This window comes from Bidens hawaiensis, unplaced genomic scaffold, assembly GCF_021521415.1.
Source record: "Bidens hawaiensis isolate Kalapana, Puna unplaced genomic scaffold, B.hawaiensis_p1.1 tig00022002_1, whole genome shotgun sequence".
NCBI classification, from domain to species: Eukaryota; Viridiplantae; Streptophyta; class Magnoliopsida; order Asterales; family Asteraceae; genus Bidens; species Bidens hawaiensis.
The window spans coordinates 1-18,422 of record NW_027493409.1 but is presented as its reverse complement, the minus strand read 5'-3'; the positions used below and the strand labels follow the sequence as shown (position 1 = coordinate 18,422).

At 32.7% G+C, this 18,422-nt stretch overlaps 2 protein-coding genes and 2 long non-coding RNA genes across 4 annotated transcripts; 2 read left to right on the top strand and 2 right to left on the bottom strand.

The window, feature by feature from the left end:
• Positions 1-3,793: 3,793 nt before the first annotated feature.
• LOC143564402 (putative protein phosphatase 2C 10) lies at positions 3,794-7,908 on the bottom strand. Its single transcript, XM_077051690.1, has 5 exons — positions 7,719-7,908; positions 6,873-7,112; positions 5,987-6,263; positions 4,783-4,937; positions 3,794-4,278 (listed from the first exon to the last, which is right to left on the bottom strand). The coding sequence occupies exons 1-5, from the start codon at positions 7,740-7,742 to the stop codon at positions 4,141-4,143; spliced, it is 834 nt and encodes a 277-aa protein (XP_076907805.1). The 5' UTR covers positions 7,743-7,908; the 3' UTR covers positions 3,794-4,140.
• LOC143564403 (uncharacterized) lies at positions 4,977-5,332 on the top strand. Its single transcript, XR_013140863.1, has 2 exons — positions 4,977-5,146; positions 5,196-5,332. It is a non-coding gene; the product is annotated as an uncharacterized LOC143564403 (long non-coding RNA).
• A 5,677-nt stretch (positions 7,909-13,585) lies between the features above and the next one.
• LOC143564396 (protein CDC73 homolog) lies at positions 13,586-16,883 on the top strand. The gene is made up of 4 exons (XM_077051687.1): positions 13,586-14,618; positions 15,655-15,737; positions 15,809-15,902; positions 15,980-16,883. Exons 1-3 carry the CDS (start codon positions 13,586-13,588, stop codon positions 15,899-15,901), a joined length of 1,209 nt encoding a protein of 402 aa, XP_076907802.1. The 3' UTR covers position 15,902; positions 15,980-16,883.
• A 744-nt stretch (positions 16,884-17,627) lies between these two features.
• LOC143564395 (uncharacterized) lies at positions 17,628-18,397 on the bottom strand. The gene is made up of 2 exons (XR_013140861.1): positions 18,070-18,397; positions 17,628-17,999 (listed from the first exon to the last, which is right to left on the bottom strand). It is a non-coding gene; the product is annotated as an uncharacterized LOC143564395 (long non-coding RNA).
• Between the last annotated feature and the right edge of the window lie 25 nt (positions 18,398-18,422).

Genomic DNA, 18,422 nt, shown 5'->3' with positions numbered 1-18,422 from the left:
CAACAAACGTCCAATCCACGTGAAAAACACATAAAGAGATTGTTAAAAATGTGCAAATGTCATCCCGGATGAGTGGTAAAGTCTTTTGTCTTTGAAAGTGAAGATCAAAATTTAAAACCTGACATCAAAATAGATTTTTTAAAGTAATTTAGGAGTAGATGTAGGAATAAATGAATGTGTGTAGTTGTTTAAAAGAACATGTGCAAATAAAAAGCTAATAATAGTGTTTTTAAAGTTTAAACAAGCTTGCAATTTCTATCATGCATTAATATAGTTAATAAGTTGTTACACATTGGTTGCATGAGATGCAGACTAATGGCACTCCATTTTATTACAGATAATGAGTATATGGTATGTAGTCTTGACTCAATGTTTATGTGTTCCTTATAATGTTTAGCGTATTTCATGAATCCATAATTTCACATATTACTTGTGCAAATATGTTTTACGGTAATATTATCCATATATAAATTACAAAATCCATACATGTATATTTTGATGTGATTAATATATTGTAAAAATTTGTTGGATCAAATCTATCCAGAATCTCCCGTTGGCATGTTGTGATTGGAGGCTTGTACACTCGGGCAAAGGTTGGTAACCGAAGTCGTTCGTAGAAAGATAATTGAGAACATTCAAACAATATTAAAATAAGTTTTAAATACTTTGTGATTCATCTATAAATAAATATATTTAAATAGCTTTTAAAAACCTAGTACAAATTATAAAAGCCTTCTTAAGCAAAAATAATTTGTTTGTAGCAATCTCATTAAATGCAAGAGATAAAATATAAAAGTAATTAAGTGTTTTTTTTTGTTAATATATTATTAGTCAGCTATACGTGCTATGTCACCTGATTAGTAACAAAGCTTCTATAATGTTACATCAGAAATAAAAAAAGATTTTATAACTACAAGATCATTTAATTTTCAATTCGTTGTTGTAGTGTTTTATATAAATTACGAGTTAATTAAAAAAAATTATAAGGCATTTGATTGATTTTCATTAACACTTTAGGTTGATTAAAATGTCTTACCAATTAAAACCCCTAAAATTCATTAGGTTATTTGATTTAGATTTCACATGAACAACCAAATTCAACTTCGTTTTGTGAACATACTTCGGATAAATGAATTCATTTATTTCATATACTATTTAATTAGGCATCAAAACATCATATTATTCCTAGAGATTTAACAATTTGGATTTAATCTTATCATAAACTCAAAACCTCATTTCATGATGGTTCAACAAATGGAATTCTCATGATTTATGCCAAATTTATATGTTCTAATGTATATCTAACCCCTTTTGAACAATAATCTGCCCAGGTTTTACATATGATTGATTCATCACGTAGAAATTCCATAAAACCGAAAATCATGAATCAGACCATGTTAATACTTATCAAGTTAGGGTTCTTTTTCGTTAATCGGTTATTTAGGGGTGTTTGGGATTCCTTAATTATTTTACCTCCTTATAACTTATACCTAATTAGGTATAAGTTATAAGGTGCTTGGAAAAGTTAACTTATGACTTATATAAGTAATAAGGAGGTAAAATAAGGAATCTCACACACCCCCTTAGTCGTTCTCTTATAGATGTGAAGTTATAGTGTAACGTGTCAAGTAGAAAACTTTGCGGGGTGAATAATCTAACTTGATAGGATACACATGATTGGCACATGAGTTTGTTAATTGTTGATTAATGACTGATTTGGGGATTAAGTATATAGTCGTTGTGATTGTAGGGTTTCATAATTAGTTTTCAGTTTCGTATTAGTTGTAATCACTTCTTGTTTGCATTGTAAATCATTCAATTGTTAATCCATGATAATAAGACATCTAGTTCGTGATTGATTTGTTGGTTTTTTGGGTGTAATCACTGGCAAGTTGTTTGATCAAAATTAAACTCCTACCTTTATCTCACTCAGAAATTCTAACACTTCTCCTGATGCTTCTAAAAAGTAAAAAAACTAAACGTGGCTTTTCCCACGTATACATATGCCAAGCTATTTGATTAAATTTCCTTGAAAGGCAGATTTAGTCCCTAGACTTTCAATTTAATGAACTTGTTCATCAAGTTTGAAAAATTAACAGTCACTCGTACCTATATATAATTTTATTTAACCCAACTTCATGAATAAAGTAGTACCTCTATAAACTAATAGACCGGGTTATTCTATTAATTTAGCAAGATATTATTATATCAATAAATTATTAATTTAAAGAGTTAGCTTATATTTGTGAGCAACTCTTAAATTAATACATCGATCTTCAAAATTTCAATGTCCGTTCACTTTACCTATTTGAATAAAACAAAAACAAGTATCTTTGGAACCTGTCACTCGGAAAGAAGCATTGCAAGCGACAACAACTTTCACAACTTTTTGTTGCAATACGAGAATACAGTGCCTCAACTCTTAAGTGCAATAAGGAGATATAATGATGAACTTAATATAGATTTAAAGTTCAAAAAAAAAAAATAAACAAGTGACTATAGATTCATTTTTTACTAGACAATTTTAAAATTTTGAATATTTTAGTAATTATTAATTTATAGTTTCGCTTGGACAAATATAATTACATTGGGGATTTCAAAACAATTATTATTTTATTATTTTATCGATTAAGGTTCAGTTTTGTACTGATCATAAGTTGGGATCGAACAATTTATTAATTTTATCGATGCTATTATTTATCGAGTATTAATTTATATAAAGGCTATATTAATTAACATATGCAAACTCCAATTGTGAAAATGATCAATAAATTTAACTTCAAAGTTATCGGATATTTGATATTATTATACTTTTAGGATTTCATACAAACTTCCATATTTGCTATATTTACTTATCAATTTAAACACTTACAAAACTCTTCACAATAACTTAACAATATTGAAACTTCCATAGTATTCCAGGATTTTTATCCTTATTTGTTTTAAAATAAATATATGTTAAGAAATATATAAGATGCTCGTAATTGTAATAAAGAATTAAAATAATAACAAATTGCATCTAAACAAGAAACTTATAAATATCAAGCCCTAATCATGCCCGATAAACGATCACACTAACAACCCTTTTCGTTGTTTAGGTTCTAAGGACACTATAACTACTACCTCTGAACCAAACCTCATGAATTTAGCCGATTAAAACTACAACATAGTTACATACGACATTATTAGTTGAAATTTTGTAAAAGAAAAGGAAAATTCAAAAAGGTTATTTGTAGTATGATCTCATTGATAGACTTGTAAATTAACTAAACGTTTAGTATATTGTTCGATGGAAAATTCAATAAATGAATATGAATAGACATTGCCCGTGTTATGTCTATACTTCTGTTACGCTTGTGAACGTTTGTTTACTTACGATCATTCGTTTATGTTCATTTACATATTCACTTAAATTTAGTTTATTAGCAATACTAATCAGCTCATCATGCACCCTAGTCAAATTTTAGAGCCATGCATTCGACTAAGGAACTAGCAAACAAGAACACATTCATTTTCTTCACATATGTTCGTTCATTTACGTTTGTTAATGTCGGTACATTTACGCTTGTTTAGGATAAAAACAAGATAACATAAACGGGCAATAACACTTTCATTTCCTTAACGAACGAATAAGAACAAGAAAATTCATCTGCTTTAGTGTCAGGTTGAAGTAAAATATATGAGCATGAACAAGCCCCATTCCTGTTTGTTCGGTTCGTTTAAAGACTTGCTAATTGATATCAAAACCAATATATAAATTTAAATTCCGCCAACAAATTAATTTGAGGTAATGTACAATCACAACCATAATCTTACAATAATCAAGAAAACTCTTCATAATCTTACAATAATCAAGAAAACTCAACAAGCAAGCAATAAGAGATATTTACAAAAGAGAGAACTACCTAAAAATATGTTCTTCAGCAATCTACCATTCTACCAAGACTCATAGCCCATCAAAAGGGTTTATAATGTTTTAAGTATAGATACACAACTATTTATATTCATTCTTTTTACATAGAAGTCGTCGATTTCTTTTCTCACTTAAATTTACGGTCCTGTTTTTCCCGCAAACAAACAGGACCCACAATGAAAATTTTAAAATATAAACAGAAAATCACTCGAAAAGGACGGTAAATATCACCTGAATCTAACTACCACACAAGATATGTCATCTTTGCTGTCCCTTTTCAAAGCTTCCGCTATTAACTGTTTAGCAGCCTTCTGAGGGTCCTTGATTCTTCTTGCAATATCTACCGCTTCTTGATTATCCATAACCTGATTAATCAACAAAACAATAATTAATATTACAAAGCACTTTTTATTCTTTTTTATTTATTTATTTCTTTTTATTTTTTGAAATAATTTGAGTATTTTTTTTAATATAGTCAGTTTTGTTTATAATTTGGGTATTATATATTAGAGTAACTTGCACTTTTCGTCCATGTGGTTAGTAAAAGATAGTTGTTTCTATTCAATAGTTTAAAAACTTCAGTCCTTGATCTTTAATTCTCGTTGCAATCACGTCTGGTCCACTAACACTATCCAATTTTTAAGTTATTTTTTTATTCAAAAAGACCTAAATACCCTTGGACTGGAATAGGACCCGCTAAGTACATTATTAAGTTGTGTGCATTAAAATTTGGACTTTATGTTAATTTTTTGACACGTTTCTGATTTGTGAACGAGACCCGTATTGAGATTAAGAGAAAAAAAACATAATCCAAATCGACTAATTTCATGAAGTTAAAACTTAAAACTAAAGACAAAACAGAAGGGTACCTTCCAAAGACCATCACTTGCCAACACGAGAAGGTCGGTTCTGGTATCAACAATCGTATCTTGAATTGCAGGGTCGGATCTCAAATGGCATTTCAAGCTTTTGTCTCCAAATGTACGAGATACTGCAAGCTGTCCGTTCACTCGAGGGACATCGCCTAATAAAAAAAATCACAAGATACATATTAAACAAGAATATTATTAACTATGTAAAAGTAATTCAAACTTATAGCTTTCAAATTTTTTAGTTAATCGTGATTAATGTATGGTACATCTGTCATGTTTTCGAATTCTTTAGATTATTTAAGGAAAATATCTGTATATGTGATAACTAATAAAGATGCCAAAAATGACAACTTTACCCCCAGTTATTGCAAGAACTTGCTTAAGGCACCAAGATGTGGTGGTGATGAAAGAATCAAGATTATTGAAAATGACAACTTTGACCCTGAAAGGTAACAACTTTATTATTGTTGCCATTATGGTTGCGAAAACGGAATTTCCAAAGCGAATGAAAAAGACAATGAAAATGAATCTTAAAAATGACAACTTATCCCTTATCGAAAGAACATGATATTTTCATAGTGAATGAAAAATAAAAAAGAGAATGAATCTTAAAAATGACAGCATTACCCCTGATTAAAAGGAGATGGTATTTTTATAGCGAATGAAAAGGATAAAAAGAGAGCTAATCTTTAAAATGACAACTTTACCCCTGGTCAAAAGAAAACGCTATTTTCATAGCAAATGAAAATGACAAAATGATAATGAATCTTTAAAATGACAACTTAAGAAAGTCAAAAAGAGAATGAATCTTAAAAAGACAACTTTACCCCTGACCGAAAGAAGATATATGTCATTCATGGTTATTCATTGTGTTCATAGTAAGTAAAAGAAACAAATAAAAATAATACCAAAAAAATGACATTTTTACCCATAAATTGAAATGCAAGAAAGTTAGCAGTAGTGCAAAATAATGCCAAATTGCAGTATGTAACAACACACTTTTAACTGCATTCAGCTTAACTTTTAATAACTGTAATTGTACCACTTTATCTTTTAAACTAAATATTATGACTTTTGACAAAAAGTAAAATGTTGATTGGATTTTGTAACACATTTTAAAAGTTAAATGGCTTTAGTAACCAATTTATAAATAATTTGAAAGTGTGTCACTATTAATAGAAAGTCAAACTTAGAGTCAAACCTGGCATATTTGAGACAAACCCTCCTTTGTGTTCAATGCTGGCGCGTTCGGCACTCGGTTCGTGATCGGTAGTCAACTGTATAGCTTTACCGCCTTTTGAAATAACCGCTCTCGAATCACCCAAATTTGCAACCCATAATTTTTTACCATTCATTAAGACGGCTGTCACGGATGTTGACCCGCCTCGCCCCAAATCATTTTCGTGTGAAAGGATTGCTTCATCAGTTTTCTCGTACGCGTTGGATATCGATCTCTTCGGGTCAACCAAGAAATCGCTCTGCAAATTTTGGTCAAACTCATATGGATCAGTAACATAAGGAATGGTCACTTTTTTGAGTCAATGCAGAGTTTTGCTCATTAACATAATTAGTCTTGTAAACAACCGAATGAACACAAACGGAGCATCTGCGTGTTCGTTTGTTTAACTTAACTGAACAAATGATCGAACACAAACAATTAAATGAAAGGGGTTTTCTTATGTGTGTTTGCTCGTTAAGAAAATGAGCATGTTTGTGTTCACTTATGTTCATTCGTTAACAATATAAACAAACGGTTCACGAATGTAACTGGGATAAAACCAGTTAAAGGTAATGTGAAGAACGATGTGTTGTTAAAACCAGACTAACTTGTAAAGGGCCATAAAATTTTTAAATAACATATTATTGAACACAAACGAACAAACTTAAACAAACATAATTGAACGTAAGTGAACAAACATAAACGAATTTTAAACAAACAAATGTTCACAAACATAAATGAACGAACGAGACATGTGTTCATGTTCGTTCGTTAACTAAATGAACACGATTTTTGTTCATGTTTGTTAGTGTATTAAACAACCGAACAAACTTTAAGGCTTTAACAATAATATGATTATTATAATAACCTCATTCAAGATATTATCGAACAAATGTTTTTGAAGATACGAAGGCACGCGATCTCCTGAATGACCATCATAAATGGCAAAAAGCCCGAGTTCATGCTTGTCTCGTGCCACAAACCGAGCAACATGATAATCCTCCATTGGATGATTAGCTTTTCCTTTAACCAAGTCAAACCCGAATTTTATATCACCATCATGGTTTTTACCCTTACCCGAGCTATATGATGACGGGCCTCTTCCAAACTATACAAACGAAAATCATTACAAAATATAGAGCTAAAAAATGGTTTCTTTATCTTTGATGCATCTTTCACATGTGAATATTTATATATGAAAAATGAACCTAAAATAATGTCTACATAAAAAAAAACAGATCACTTCAAATGCATGTTTTGAAAACCTGTTTCAGGAAAAAGTTAAAAATAATCAAAAACTGAATATAAATTTCTCCTGATAATTTATGTTAAAAATAATCAACTATTTAAAAACTTACATAACTTAGTTTGTATCAAAATATTAAAAATAAGAAATATGGTTATGTAATATCAAACATAAGCATACGTAATTAACTCAATATTAAAAATCCGTAAGAAAATAATACAAAAGTTTTTAAAAAACTGGTTTATTCAAGGGTTCATGGAACACCTTGTGTAAACAAGAAAACAATTGTCAACCAAATAATTCTATGATCAAAACATGCATATCCAGATGAATGAAGTATAATATTATCAAGCTAAAATAAAGATAAACCCTGATAACTGATCATCTAAAACATCTAACCACAAGAATCAGTCAATCAACTAACTACATAACATACAAAGCAAAAAAAAAAAAAAAGAAAAGAATTACCCGTAAACAGCATAAATTTTCCATGAAATAACAATAAGAAAACGGTGGTATGAATTTATGGAATAAAAGGTGGTGGTGTTATTGAATTTGACGATTTAAGGCATAAGTTTGGTTGCAAATAATATATAGAGCGTTGTTGAAATTATTGTTTGGAAAGAACAAGGTAGAGAGGAATTCGCGCGTTGACTTGTTGACCAAAGCACTACAAGTTTTAATCATCTACTTGCTAAGTTGCTATACAATTACTAATAGTAGTATGCAATTATTTTGTGTTACAATTGTCAAAGCTAGTATCCTTATATTCTGTGTAAAGGAAAAAAAAAACAAGATTGGTTTAAATATGTAAAATATTCGGTTCTTAACAAAATATAAATTCAATGGAGAATCCAAATTCCAAATTAGATACAGTAATAGTTAGGGGAAAGTGAATACGGTGCTGTCACGCGTATAAGCTTAAACGGAAAACCCCTCAAAACTACGTAGCTTTGATTAAAACATTCCAAAAATCCTAAAGTAATTTATTCCTTGATTTCTGCCATTGATAACGTCAATCTTCAAAAACATTTTTATTATCCTTAACATAATGCAAATATTCTATTTATTAATTATTTGTTAACTAGCTTTTCACTTTGGCTTTCATCTCAACAAGGTCATGCTAATCAAAGTTACATCTGTATAATTAAAAGTTTTGGGGAAATGAATTACGCAACATCGAAAAATATGGTCTCATAATTTATCTGTTTTCTTTGATCTTAAATAGTCATCGCACAACACTTCGGTGTCGGTTACGCGCGTTTCGGTGCCTGTTATGTGCGTTTAGGCGTTGTTTACACGCTTTTCGACATCGGTTACGCTTTCCATCGTGTACCGATAAAAAGTGTCACTTGAAGTTAATATTACAATGAAACAAATCTAAAGAGAAAAAAGAACAATCATTTGTCTTGACGATTTTAGAGCTAAAATAATGTGCTCTGTTTCAAACAATGAGTTGCTGCAACTCAAAAATTAGGATGGCATTTTAAAAATAATTGATTCAAGCAACGAGAACAGTGGACAATATGTTTCTTATTAACTTTGTGCTCAAAAGGATTAAGGATTGAATTGAATATAGTTTACTAATGCTATTTAAGATCACATATAGAAATGAAAAAAATAATCATTGCAGCGTAGTTGAAGACACATTATTTTAATCTATTGCTATAAATCGACGACATGAAGAACTGCTGGAGAGGGGGGGGGGGGTAGCATGATCAATGGGAGAAATCAAGGAATAAATTAGTTTAGGATTTTTAGATTTTTTTTAATCAAAACTACGTAGTTTTGAGAGGTTTTCCGTCTAAGCTTATATGCGTGACAGCACCGCATTCACTCTCCCCTAATAGTTAATAAACTTTTTAAGTATCTAATTAAAGTGTAATTGTATAAATTGTAGTCATAAATCATAATAGTAATTAAGGTTTGTATAGGGTGGTGAGGATTTTAAGAGAACTTTTTGAAATTGAGAAATTTAAAAATCATTTTAGACCACAAAAAATCACTTAAGTAAATATTTAAAAAATAATAATATAAAAAACGAAAATTTAAAAAAAGTAAAAAAACCAAAACATTTATCTAGCATCCATGTTTCATAATCTTCAGTTACATAATACAAACATATGTGTATAAAAATAACATGTATAATTATATACGTGTTTATAATTATATATTATATATATATGTATGTATAATTTAGCAAAACCAAGAAATTTTTTTGTTCTATTTTGTTTTATGGAACTGTGATACTAGATAAACGTCTTAGAATTTTTTTTTTACTTTTTTTATTTTTGTATTTCTTTTGGTTTTATAATTTCTTTTTTATTTTTTTAAGGGTTTCTTTGTGATCTAAAATGATTCTCAAAGTTTTTAATATTCAAATGGTTCTCACACTATCCCAATCCTGTATAAGAGATCGGGTTATACACTAGTACAAAAGAGGCTTGAAGATGAGGTCGATTTTCCCACAAGGTGCGGGTCAAGGACCGCACCTCATACCATCGCACCATTTGTTATAATTGAATTGCGTCTTCTTCAAACCGCACCTTATGCTTATTAAAAAGAGAACCGCACCTTCTTTGCATCCAAATTTGAACTGCAATTGCTTATTTGAACCTCTAAATATGAACCTCCTTTGCCCAAATGATGCTGGTTTGGTGACCACATCATCTGCACCATCTGATTCTTCTTTTTTTTTTGGTAGTTTTCAGAACACAAATAATATTATATATAATATAATATGAATTTCCAGATTCCTCAAAACCAAAGATAATAAAATATAGAAAAGTTTCATTGTCACAAATACATACAGGTTTAAAAGTTAAACTAATACATAATAACTTTCAAATACGATATCTTCATTCTAACAACTCGAACCGATGTCTTCATTCTTGTAACTTGAACCGACGTCTTCATTATCGCAACTCAAACCATAGAAATCACCTAACAAAACATATTACATTAGTAAGATGAAGCTTAAAATTTTGTAAGCGTTTTCGATAAGAAAATGAAAGCATTCGTTTATGTTCGTTCACTAACAAAATAAACAAACGGTTCACTAGCATTAATGGATGAACATAAATGAATAAACATGTCAGCTTCAGATTAAGATTTATTTGCAAACAGATCGGTTGTTTGCTTATCAAGGGTATTTATGGTAATAGGCAATTTTTGGTCACAAACTTTCAAGATTAATGGGTCAAACAACAAGTTATCTTTTAGTTTGGGCCGTTAGATATAAGCAAACATTAAAATGATAGAATTTGGGCTTAAAACCATTTTCGAATAATTGTGCCTCTATTTCATTGGTATCATTACAATACTTAAAAGTTTTAACATTTGGAACAAGGACAACAAATCGACCGACTTCCTTTATTAGCGCGATGTGCTTCGGCAACCCTAAGAAAACTTTTAACACCTTCGCGTAAATTTCGTATTGTCGCAAAGCTTTGTACATCCAATCATCACGATCCATCTGAAAATTAAAATAAACAAACAAGTGATGTAAATGTATGTGAACCGGCCCTCTAAGGTAGTGGATCCTAACCCACTTTTTGGATATTCTATTTCATATGTATACATTTTAACGTGTTGGCTATTTAAGAAAAAAATCGGCAGCCCCTTAACTTCTCAAGTATGCGTATAAAACGCAAACCCGATGGAGTAGGAGAAAAAGCTACCATTTTTTCTTACTTAGTCAACACGTTAAAATGTATACACGTCTTAATGAGATAGAATATTCAAAAAGCAGTCTCAAAGGGGGACAATCCAAAATTTATCTCTATTAGATAAATTTTGGACGGGTATTTCTATAAGGTTATCTTAAATGCATATTATGACAAATATATCATATATAAAATATCTCTTAAAACTAAAGCGTACCTTCAATTAAGTGACAAAATTTAAGATGTGAAATTTTGAGCTTTTCTTGCTTGAAGTGAGGAAGAAGGAAGAAGCTAGAGAGTGAATAGAGTAAGAGGGAAGAAGATAATATGCATTTTTTAAATATAGCCGTTCGTTCAAGCAGAAAAATAACAATAATGGAACCAAACCACACCTTTTGCATTTGGACCTATTCAAAGTTTAATTCGTTGTCTTAGAACCGCATCTTCTTCTTTTACATTTAATAAATAAAACACAATATTATGAATTTGGTCTAAAGGTGTGGTGGATCTTGGAACCGCACCTTCTGTGTTTAACCCATCGCATCTTCTTCCTATTTATAGGGCTGTGCAACGGTTCAGAACCATGAGAACCGAACCGGAACCGAAAATGAGTGAAAACTAGAACCGGAACCGGAACCTATTATAGTAAACCGGTTCGGTTCCAGAACCGCTAAAGCCGGTTCTCGCTAATCGGTTATGGCTAGAACCGGTTCGATCATTTATTTATCAAATGAGTTATGCAAACTTTGCAAATTGCAAGTTTATACAACTGTATGTCTTCATTCACGGTAAAGCTAATTTATATTACAACATAAACATCCGTTAAATTTATTTATTAAAACCTAAGTGTTGAAGTTAAATAAACCATTAGCAACGATAGATTAATGGAAGAGCATATCATTTTATATTAAATTACCTTGATAACTTAAATCAAAATTGATCATGGTTGCTAGTTCTTGAACGTAAAGAAAGAATATTTTAATTAAAAAATGAATGAGTGGATGTTGGTTAATAAGTTACTCTATAAAAAATGAGGATTGGTAAATTTATTTAAAATGTTTTGAATATTCCGGTTCTTCGGTTCTAGTTCTAGAACCACCGGTTTTACCCGGAACCGAACCGCGAACCGTTTAATACAAATTCTGAGAACTGAGAACCGAGAACCGAACCTGTACACACATTAGCGGTTCTGAGGCACCGGTTCGGTTCCGATTTCTCGGTTCTTTTGGTTCCGAACCGTTTTTTGCTCACCCCTGCCTATTTGTGTACTAGTGATATAAATAGCACATATTTACATACAACTACCTTAATGTGTGTCTAATTACATTGTGTTTAATATTCCCCCACAAGCTAAGCCCGAGGAACGACATGCAACTTGGAGCGTAAATATGTGTAAATCGATGCATTGACAGAGGTTTTATAAAGATGTGTGCAATTTGTGTTTAATGTACCCATATTTTCCTCTTGCAACTTGTGCTGGACAAAGTGATATTCAACTTCAATAAAATGAAGTAACACGAGATTATAGAATGGTTGATGATGATCCTATTAACCAACCCTATGTATATAACTACAAAGAGATCTCCTATTTGGAGATGGTATTCTAACTATAAATGCTGATCATAATGAAAATATAAATGCTAAATATGAGTGTCTATTATTCAATATGCTTTGTTCTTCCATGAAAAGATGAATTTGCATATTTTGTGTAAGGCCTAAGTTTTTTTTAGTAAAGCTTTTAACTAAGTTAATTTAGTCAATGTGTTGACGAACTTTGAATTATGCTTCTGTAGATGACCCACAATTGTTTTTGTTGTTTTTTAACAATCAAGGAAACCAGTTTGGTACCTATATATATGGCAAATCCCCTCGTAGATCAATAATTGTCGGGGCATCCAGCCCAGGCCCGGCTCCGAGAAAGCAAAAAAGAAAAATTGTGCTGAAGGCAAAAAAATTTTGGGCCTTAATTAAAAAGGAGTATCTTGTTGGTTTAAACAATTAAATTTTTATATAGGCTTACTTGTTGTGTACAAAATTTTTGTATAAAAATAAGATTAAACATGTCTCAAATGAGACTTGAATCCATGACCTTTTGGTTGAGGGTAATGCTCATTTGCCACTAGACCAAGCTAGTGGTCATGTAATTAAGATTAAGCATTAAATATACATATTATTGTTAATAAAAATAAATATTTAAAAATAATAATAATTTCGGGCCTAACGGGGTGTCGGGCCTGTGGCCGTCGACCACCCCGCCACCCCTATGGGCCGGCCCTGATCCAGCCTAGTCGACATCTAAGAAAGCACGAATAAACGAAATCTCTACAATTATGAATCAGTAAAGGCTTGAAATTTGGAGCTAGAGTTGTGATAAATTAGAAGTTCGTGATCAATTGTGCCTTTCAAGTACCGGAGGATGCGTTTTGTAGCTACACAATGGTCCTCAAAATCGGATTAAACGAATATTAACCTTCCTTTATTATAACATAAGATAAAAAAGTCATATGTCGGTGTCACAAAATTTAGAAAGCAATTAAACGAATATTAATTAATTAACCTTCCTGTTGTGCAAATGCTGCTTTAAAATTGTTTGGTGTGGCAGTTGTTGTGTATATCATTATTCACATATCCCTTTCTCTTGTCTATTTTTAATCTTTTTCTGCTACTTCAATGGATCCATTGACAGCTCTCCGTGAGATAACCATCCGCAACGACCTCCACAAAATCGTCCGAGTCGGCGACCACTACCGGTTCGGCCCATCTTTAACCTTCCCCTGCACCATCGAAACCGCTTACCGATCCAAACAAGGTAACCGCTACACCCTCGAAACCCTAGTTTACTTCATCACCAATCTCACCACCAAACACCACGATTACATCCGCAACGCCGGCACTCACAAGATCCCAGCCGTCACTCTCCTTGACCGCAAACCCCTGATAGAATATCTCCACGGCCGTGTCCCGTCCACTGACGCCATCGAATTCGATTACCCGACTTATCCAAATTACCCGAATTTGAATGTCTTGCCTACTGATAACGAGTTTGATTTGAATAACAATGAAAATGAGGAAATTACGTTAAACCCACATGGGGTTTTGGTGGATGAGCAAAACCCAGAAAGCGTTTCGCCTATGGAGTTGATTCGGGCGATGGAACGCCCGTTGAAGGACCGCGAGACGGTCTTGGAGTGTCGGCATAGGGATTTTTATTCTGTGCTCACGGCTGCGACGAAGCGAGACGAGGAGCGGCAGAAGATGGAGACCCAGCAGAGGAAAGACGGGTTGGTTGCGAAGAACCGGATTGATAGAGGGTTTGGGGATGATTTAGGATTAGACGGGAACCCGAGGGCGAAAATGGGGTTGAAGGGGAGTAAGATTGGGGACGGGGTGCCGATTATTTTGGTCCCGAGTGCGTCACAGACGTTGATTACGATTTATAATGTGAAGGAGTTTTTGGAGGACGGGGTGTTTATACCGACGGATGTGAAGATGAAGCAGATGAAGGGGCCGAAGCCGGAATGTGTGACGGTGTTGAAGAAGTTTAGCAGTAGGGATCGGGTGGTGACGGCGTATGAGGTGAGGGATAAGCCGTCGGCGTTGAAGGCGGAGGAGTGGGGTCGGGTGGTGGCGGTGTTTGTGTTGGGGAAGGAATGGCAGTTTAAAGATTGGCCGTTTAAGGATCATGTCGAGATCTTCAATAAAGGTAAGTGGATTTGTTGTTGTTTATAAGGTTTATGAGTTATGATGGTTGATTGTGAATCTTTATGTGCAAAATGATGAATTTTTATGTGTGGTTAATCGGTTAAAGTAGGAAAGTTTGAAGCATGTTATTGTGATGTCAGTTTGTGTTTCAAGATTCATCTTGTGGTTCATGTTTATGTGCATGATGCAAGAAGCTGTTAAAAGTTAAAACAGGCCAAAAGCTTCATATAAACAGATATAACTAGTAATATCTCACTCATAGCAGAGCTATTGGTTGGTTTAGGTCGATTTTGGGCTCAAAATAAACCATAAGAGCTTTCGGAAACCTTTGGTTTTCGATTTTACCATTTGGACTTGATTTGGATTGAACAAATTTTGGCTCAAGGTAATGAATAGGGGCATTAATTTTTTTGTTAATTATATTTAGTTATTTACTTGATTATTATTATACATTTGGGCTAAAATATACGGGTTGCACTATTTGTTACATTCTTATAAGTTACTTGAAACTTAAAATAGAAAATGAAGATCCATTAATATGATCCGCTTTGCTTTTTTCGGTTTAATTAAATGCAAAACCGCAACCGAATCGGAAATATCGTTTTTACGAAAACATAAAACCAAACATCGGCTTTTGTTTTGGTTTGGTTTGGTTATTTTAGTTACAGATAGGCAGTGGCGAAGCTTGGACACGAATGTCGGGGAGGGGGGGGACTCGAAATTTATTTAAAATTTCATAAACGAGGGGGGGGGGGGCTTAAATTTTTGGTCGAAAACAGGTAAATTTACACTACGTATAAAAAGTTTTCGGACGAAAACGGCTAAATTTACACTGTTGCGCGAAAAAACAGGGGGGGCCGGGGCCACCCTAGCCCTCAATATCCTTCGCCATTGCAGATAGGTGTCTTCAGTTTCATGCACAGAGGCCTGATGTATAGTTATTAATTGCTATAGAATGTTGAAAACGGGAATTGTATTACCATCATGCCTTTAAACTTATATGCTTGAATAACATTTATCCTGTAAATTCATTCTAGTTCTTGGATTCTACATGCGTTTTGAGGACGATAGTGTCGAGTCTGCAAAGATTGTGAAGCAATGGAATGTGAAAATCATATCGGTGAGATTAGTTTTGTAGCTTTTGGATTTGTAATTAATACATGTTTTTTAACCCTTTCGTATACTATTTAGATAAGCAAGAACAAAAGGCACCAGGACAGAGCAGCTGCACTTGATGTTTGGGACAGATTAGAAGAATTTGTGCGTTCACGGTCACGTTCTTAAGGTATTTTATCAATTTATATACATATAACATATTGTATAATTATTATCATTTTATAGTATTAGTTATTTTATGAACAGTTTATTAATTGGATTCTGCAAGAGAAAAAACCAACCTGAAGAAGAAAGTTTCAACATGGCATGGTATGTGAAAGAAATGGTATGAAAATTGCTATGTGAAACCTGCTTCTGTATGAATCTGTTTAAAGATACAAATCAAGAACTATTTGTTTATTATCAAATTGTAGTTTTTTAAATCCTAATGGTGTAATTTTTTAGATGAATGCCATATTTATCATGATATAAGCTTATATTATTATTAATTATATTAATTTACGTTCACTCTTTTCAACTGACGATATGGTTTGCTTTGTAAGAAGGATATAAGGTGAATTTTTTGAACAGTAACTACATTAAGTTAGAAACCCGAGTTGAGTGAAGAAAATTTAAATTAATTAGCCGAAGAAATAGAAGTGAAAGACATAAATGAGGGTTCAAAGAATGTAACAATATGACGCTCTCATTTAGTTATTTATTATATAGACTCTTCTATATGGTGCTCGTTTTTACGGAGTTTTTGCTCACTACCCTAACTGACCGTTGAGCTTGAATCAAGGTGTTAGAAGGTGACCCAAGATCGAAGCCTTAAGAAACACCTTGTGACGGTCTCCAGAGTCGAGAATGAAATTGAACAGGCAGCTTCATAAAACCTTTACTTGATACAAGTAACTTAAGATATTATTGCATTTGATTTTATTTTTTTTTCGTGAAACACACGCACTTGAAATCTTGTCTAGTGTATTAGATGTTGGTATTGAATGATTGCAATGGCGCTTGAACGAGTAGCATATACTCAAAGGCACGAGTCAAAAAAATACAAATGAAAAACATATACACATGAAAGCCTGAGCAACTTACGAGTCTACAATCAAAGGGCGTGTCATGAATTATTGCAATGGTCCCAACTCCCGACCCTACTAGCTTCTCAAGTCTAAGGGATCTAGCTGAGGCCATGGGGAACATATGAATGTATGTTAGATCGTTTTGTTATCAATTTTTTTGAAGATACAAAACGGGTTGAAAACCGCTGAAGAATACTAACAAGGATCATGACAAGTTAGATAAAATTGAAGAAATAATTCCTGCTTAGCAATCATTAGACGTCGAAGTAAAATGGCAATAAGTCATGTGCTAGTCTTGTAACTGTGTTCAACAACCAGTTACTCATTACAAGTCAACTATAAGGGATGCCATTTGGTTTGTTATATATTCTTTATGATTTCTTAATAGATTACCCTACAGTAGGGGTCCCTACTACCGAATTTTAAAGAGTCAAAATAAAATGAAAGTATTTACAGATATGATTTGGGTAAACATATGTCCAATTTTAAAGGAAGTTGAAAATAATATGAAAGCATTTAAATATATGACTCGGGTAAACATTATATGTGTTGGATAGTCATGTCGGATCACCAAAAACCATACCCACAAAAACTCTAAAAACTAATCTCATACCCGTCTCGAATGTTTGGATGTTTGTTTACCTTCCCTGTCCACGGTCTGATAACTACATTTTTAAGCCAGTGCCATTATGGGACTGAACCAGTTGAAGACTCAACTGAACCGAGCAGTCTGGGATCGCCCAGTCCAGTTGAACCGACTCAGTTTCCCAACCCTACTCAGTTCTGTACTCAACAAACATAGCATACAACACTTTTAACAGTTTCAATTTAAAAAAATATATTATAACTATTTGCAATTTATCTATCATAAACAACAAACAAAAAACCCGTCAGTTTGTTTCGTTTTTCTTTCTTGGGGTTGTATCATATGGAGAACGAGGCACGCCAAACACCCAGTCAAGCACATTCAAATACTTGGACCGAAAAACGTCCCTTTCAATGGCGTAACAATGCATTATGACCGCTGTTGAGAGGCTGAATATTAAAACATCGACTCGTTTTAAGTTTTTTAATTGTGGGAAGTAACCGAGGTCTGACATTGTTGTGAAGAAGCTTTCAGTTGCTCGAGCAAGACAATAGAGTGATATTTCTATTCTCCTGCTCTTTTTCTCAATTGCTAAACTCAGACCAGTTGGAAACTGTTTATAAAAAGGTATATATTTAATTCAACATATAAGTAAATAAATGTAAATGTGCAAGTGGTATTACCGTGCCCAATGCTAGCATGGTGACGTTACATCTTTTGAAAATTCTGAAGAGGAAGCATGTCCAGATCCTGATACATAATAAAAATATTAATCAAATTAGAATAGGCAATATGGAACCAGCGAAACTAACTTACTTTCTCGGTTTACAAAAAAAATAATTAAAAGAATTTGACAATTGGCATATTATTGTCCTTGAACTTGTTAAACTTATACAAACATATGAAACATGTTTGTAATTATAATATGTCAAAAGCTCGGTTAAGTAGGCTTGTAAACGAATTGAACCGTTCGGTGGGAGGTTCGTTTACTTAATTAATGTACAGACAGAAACAAAACTGTTTTGTTCATTTAGTT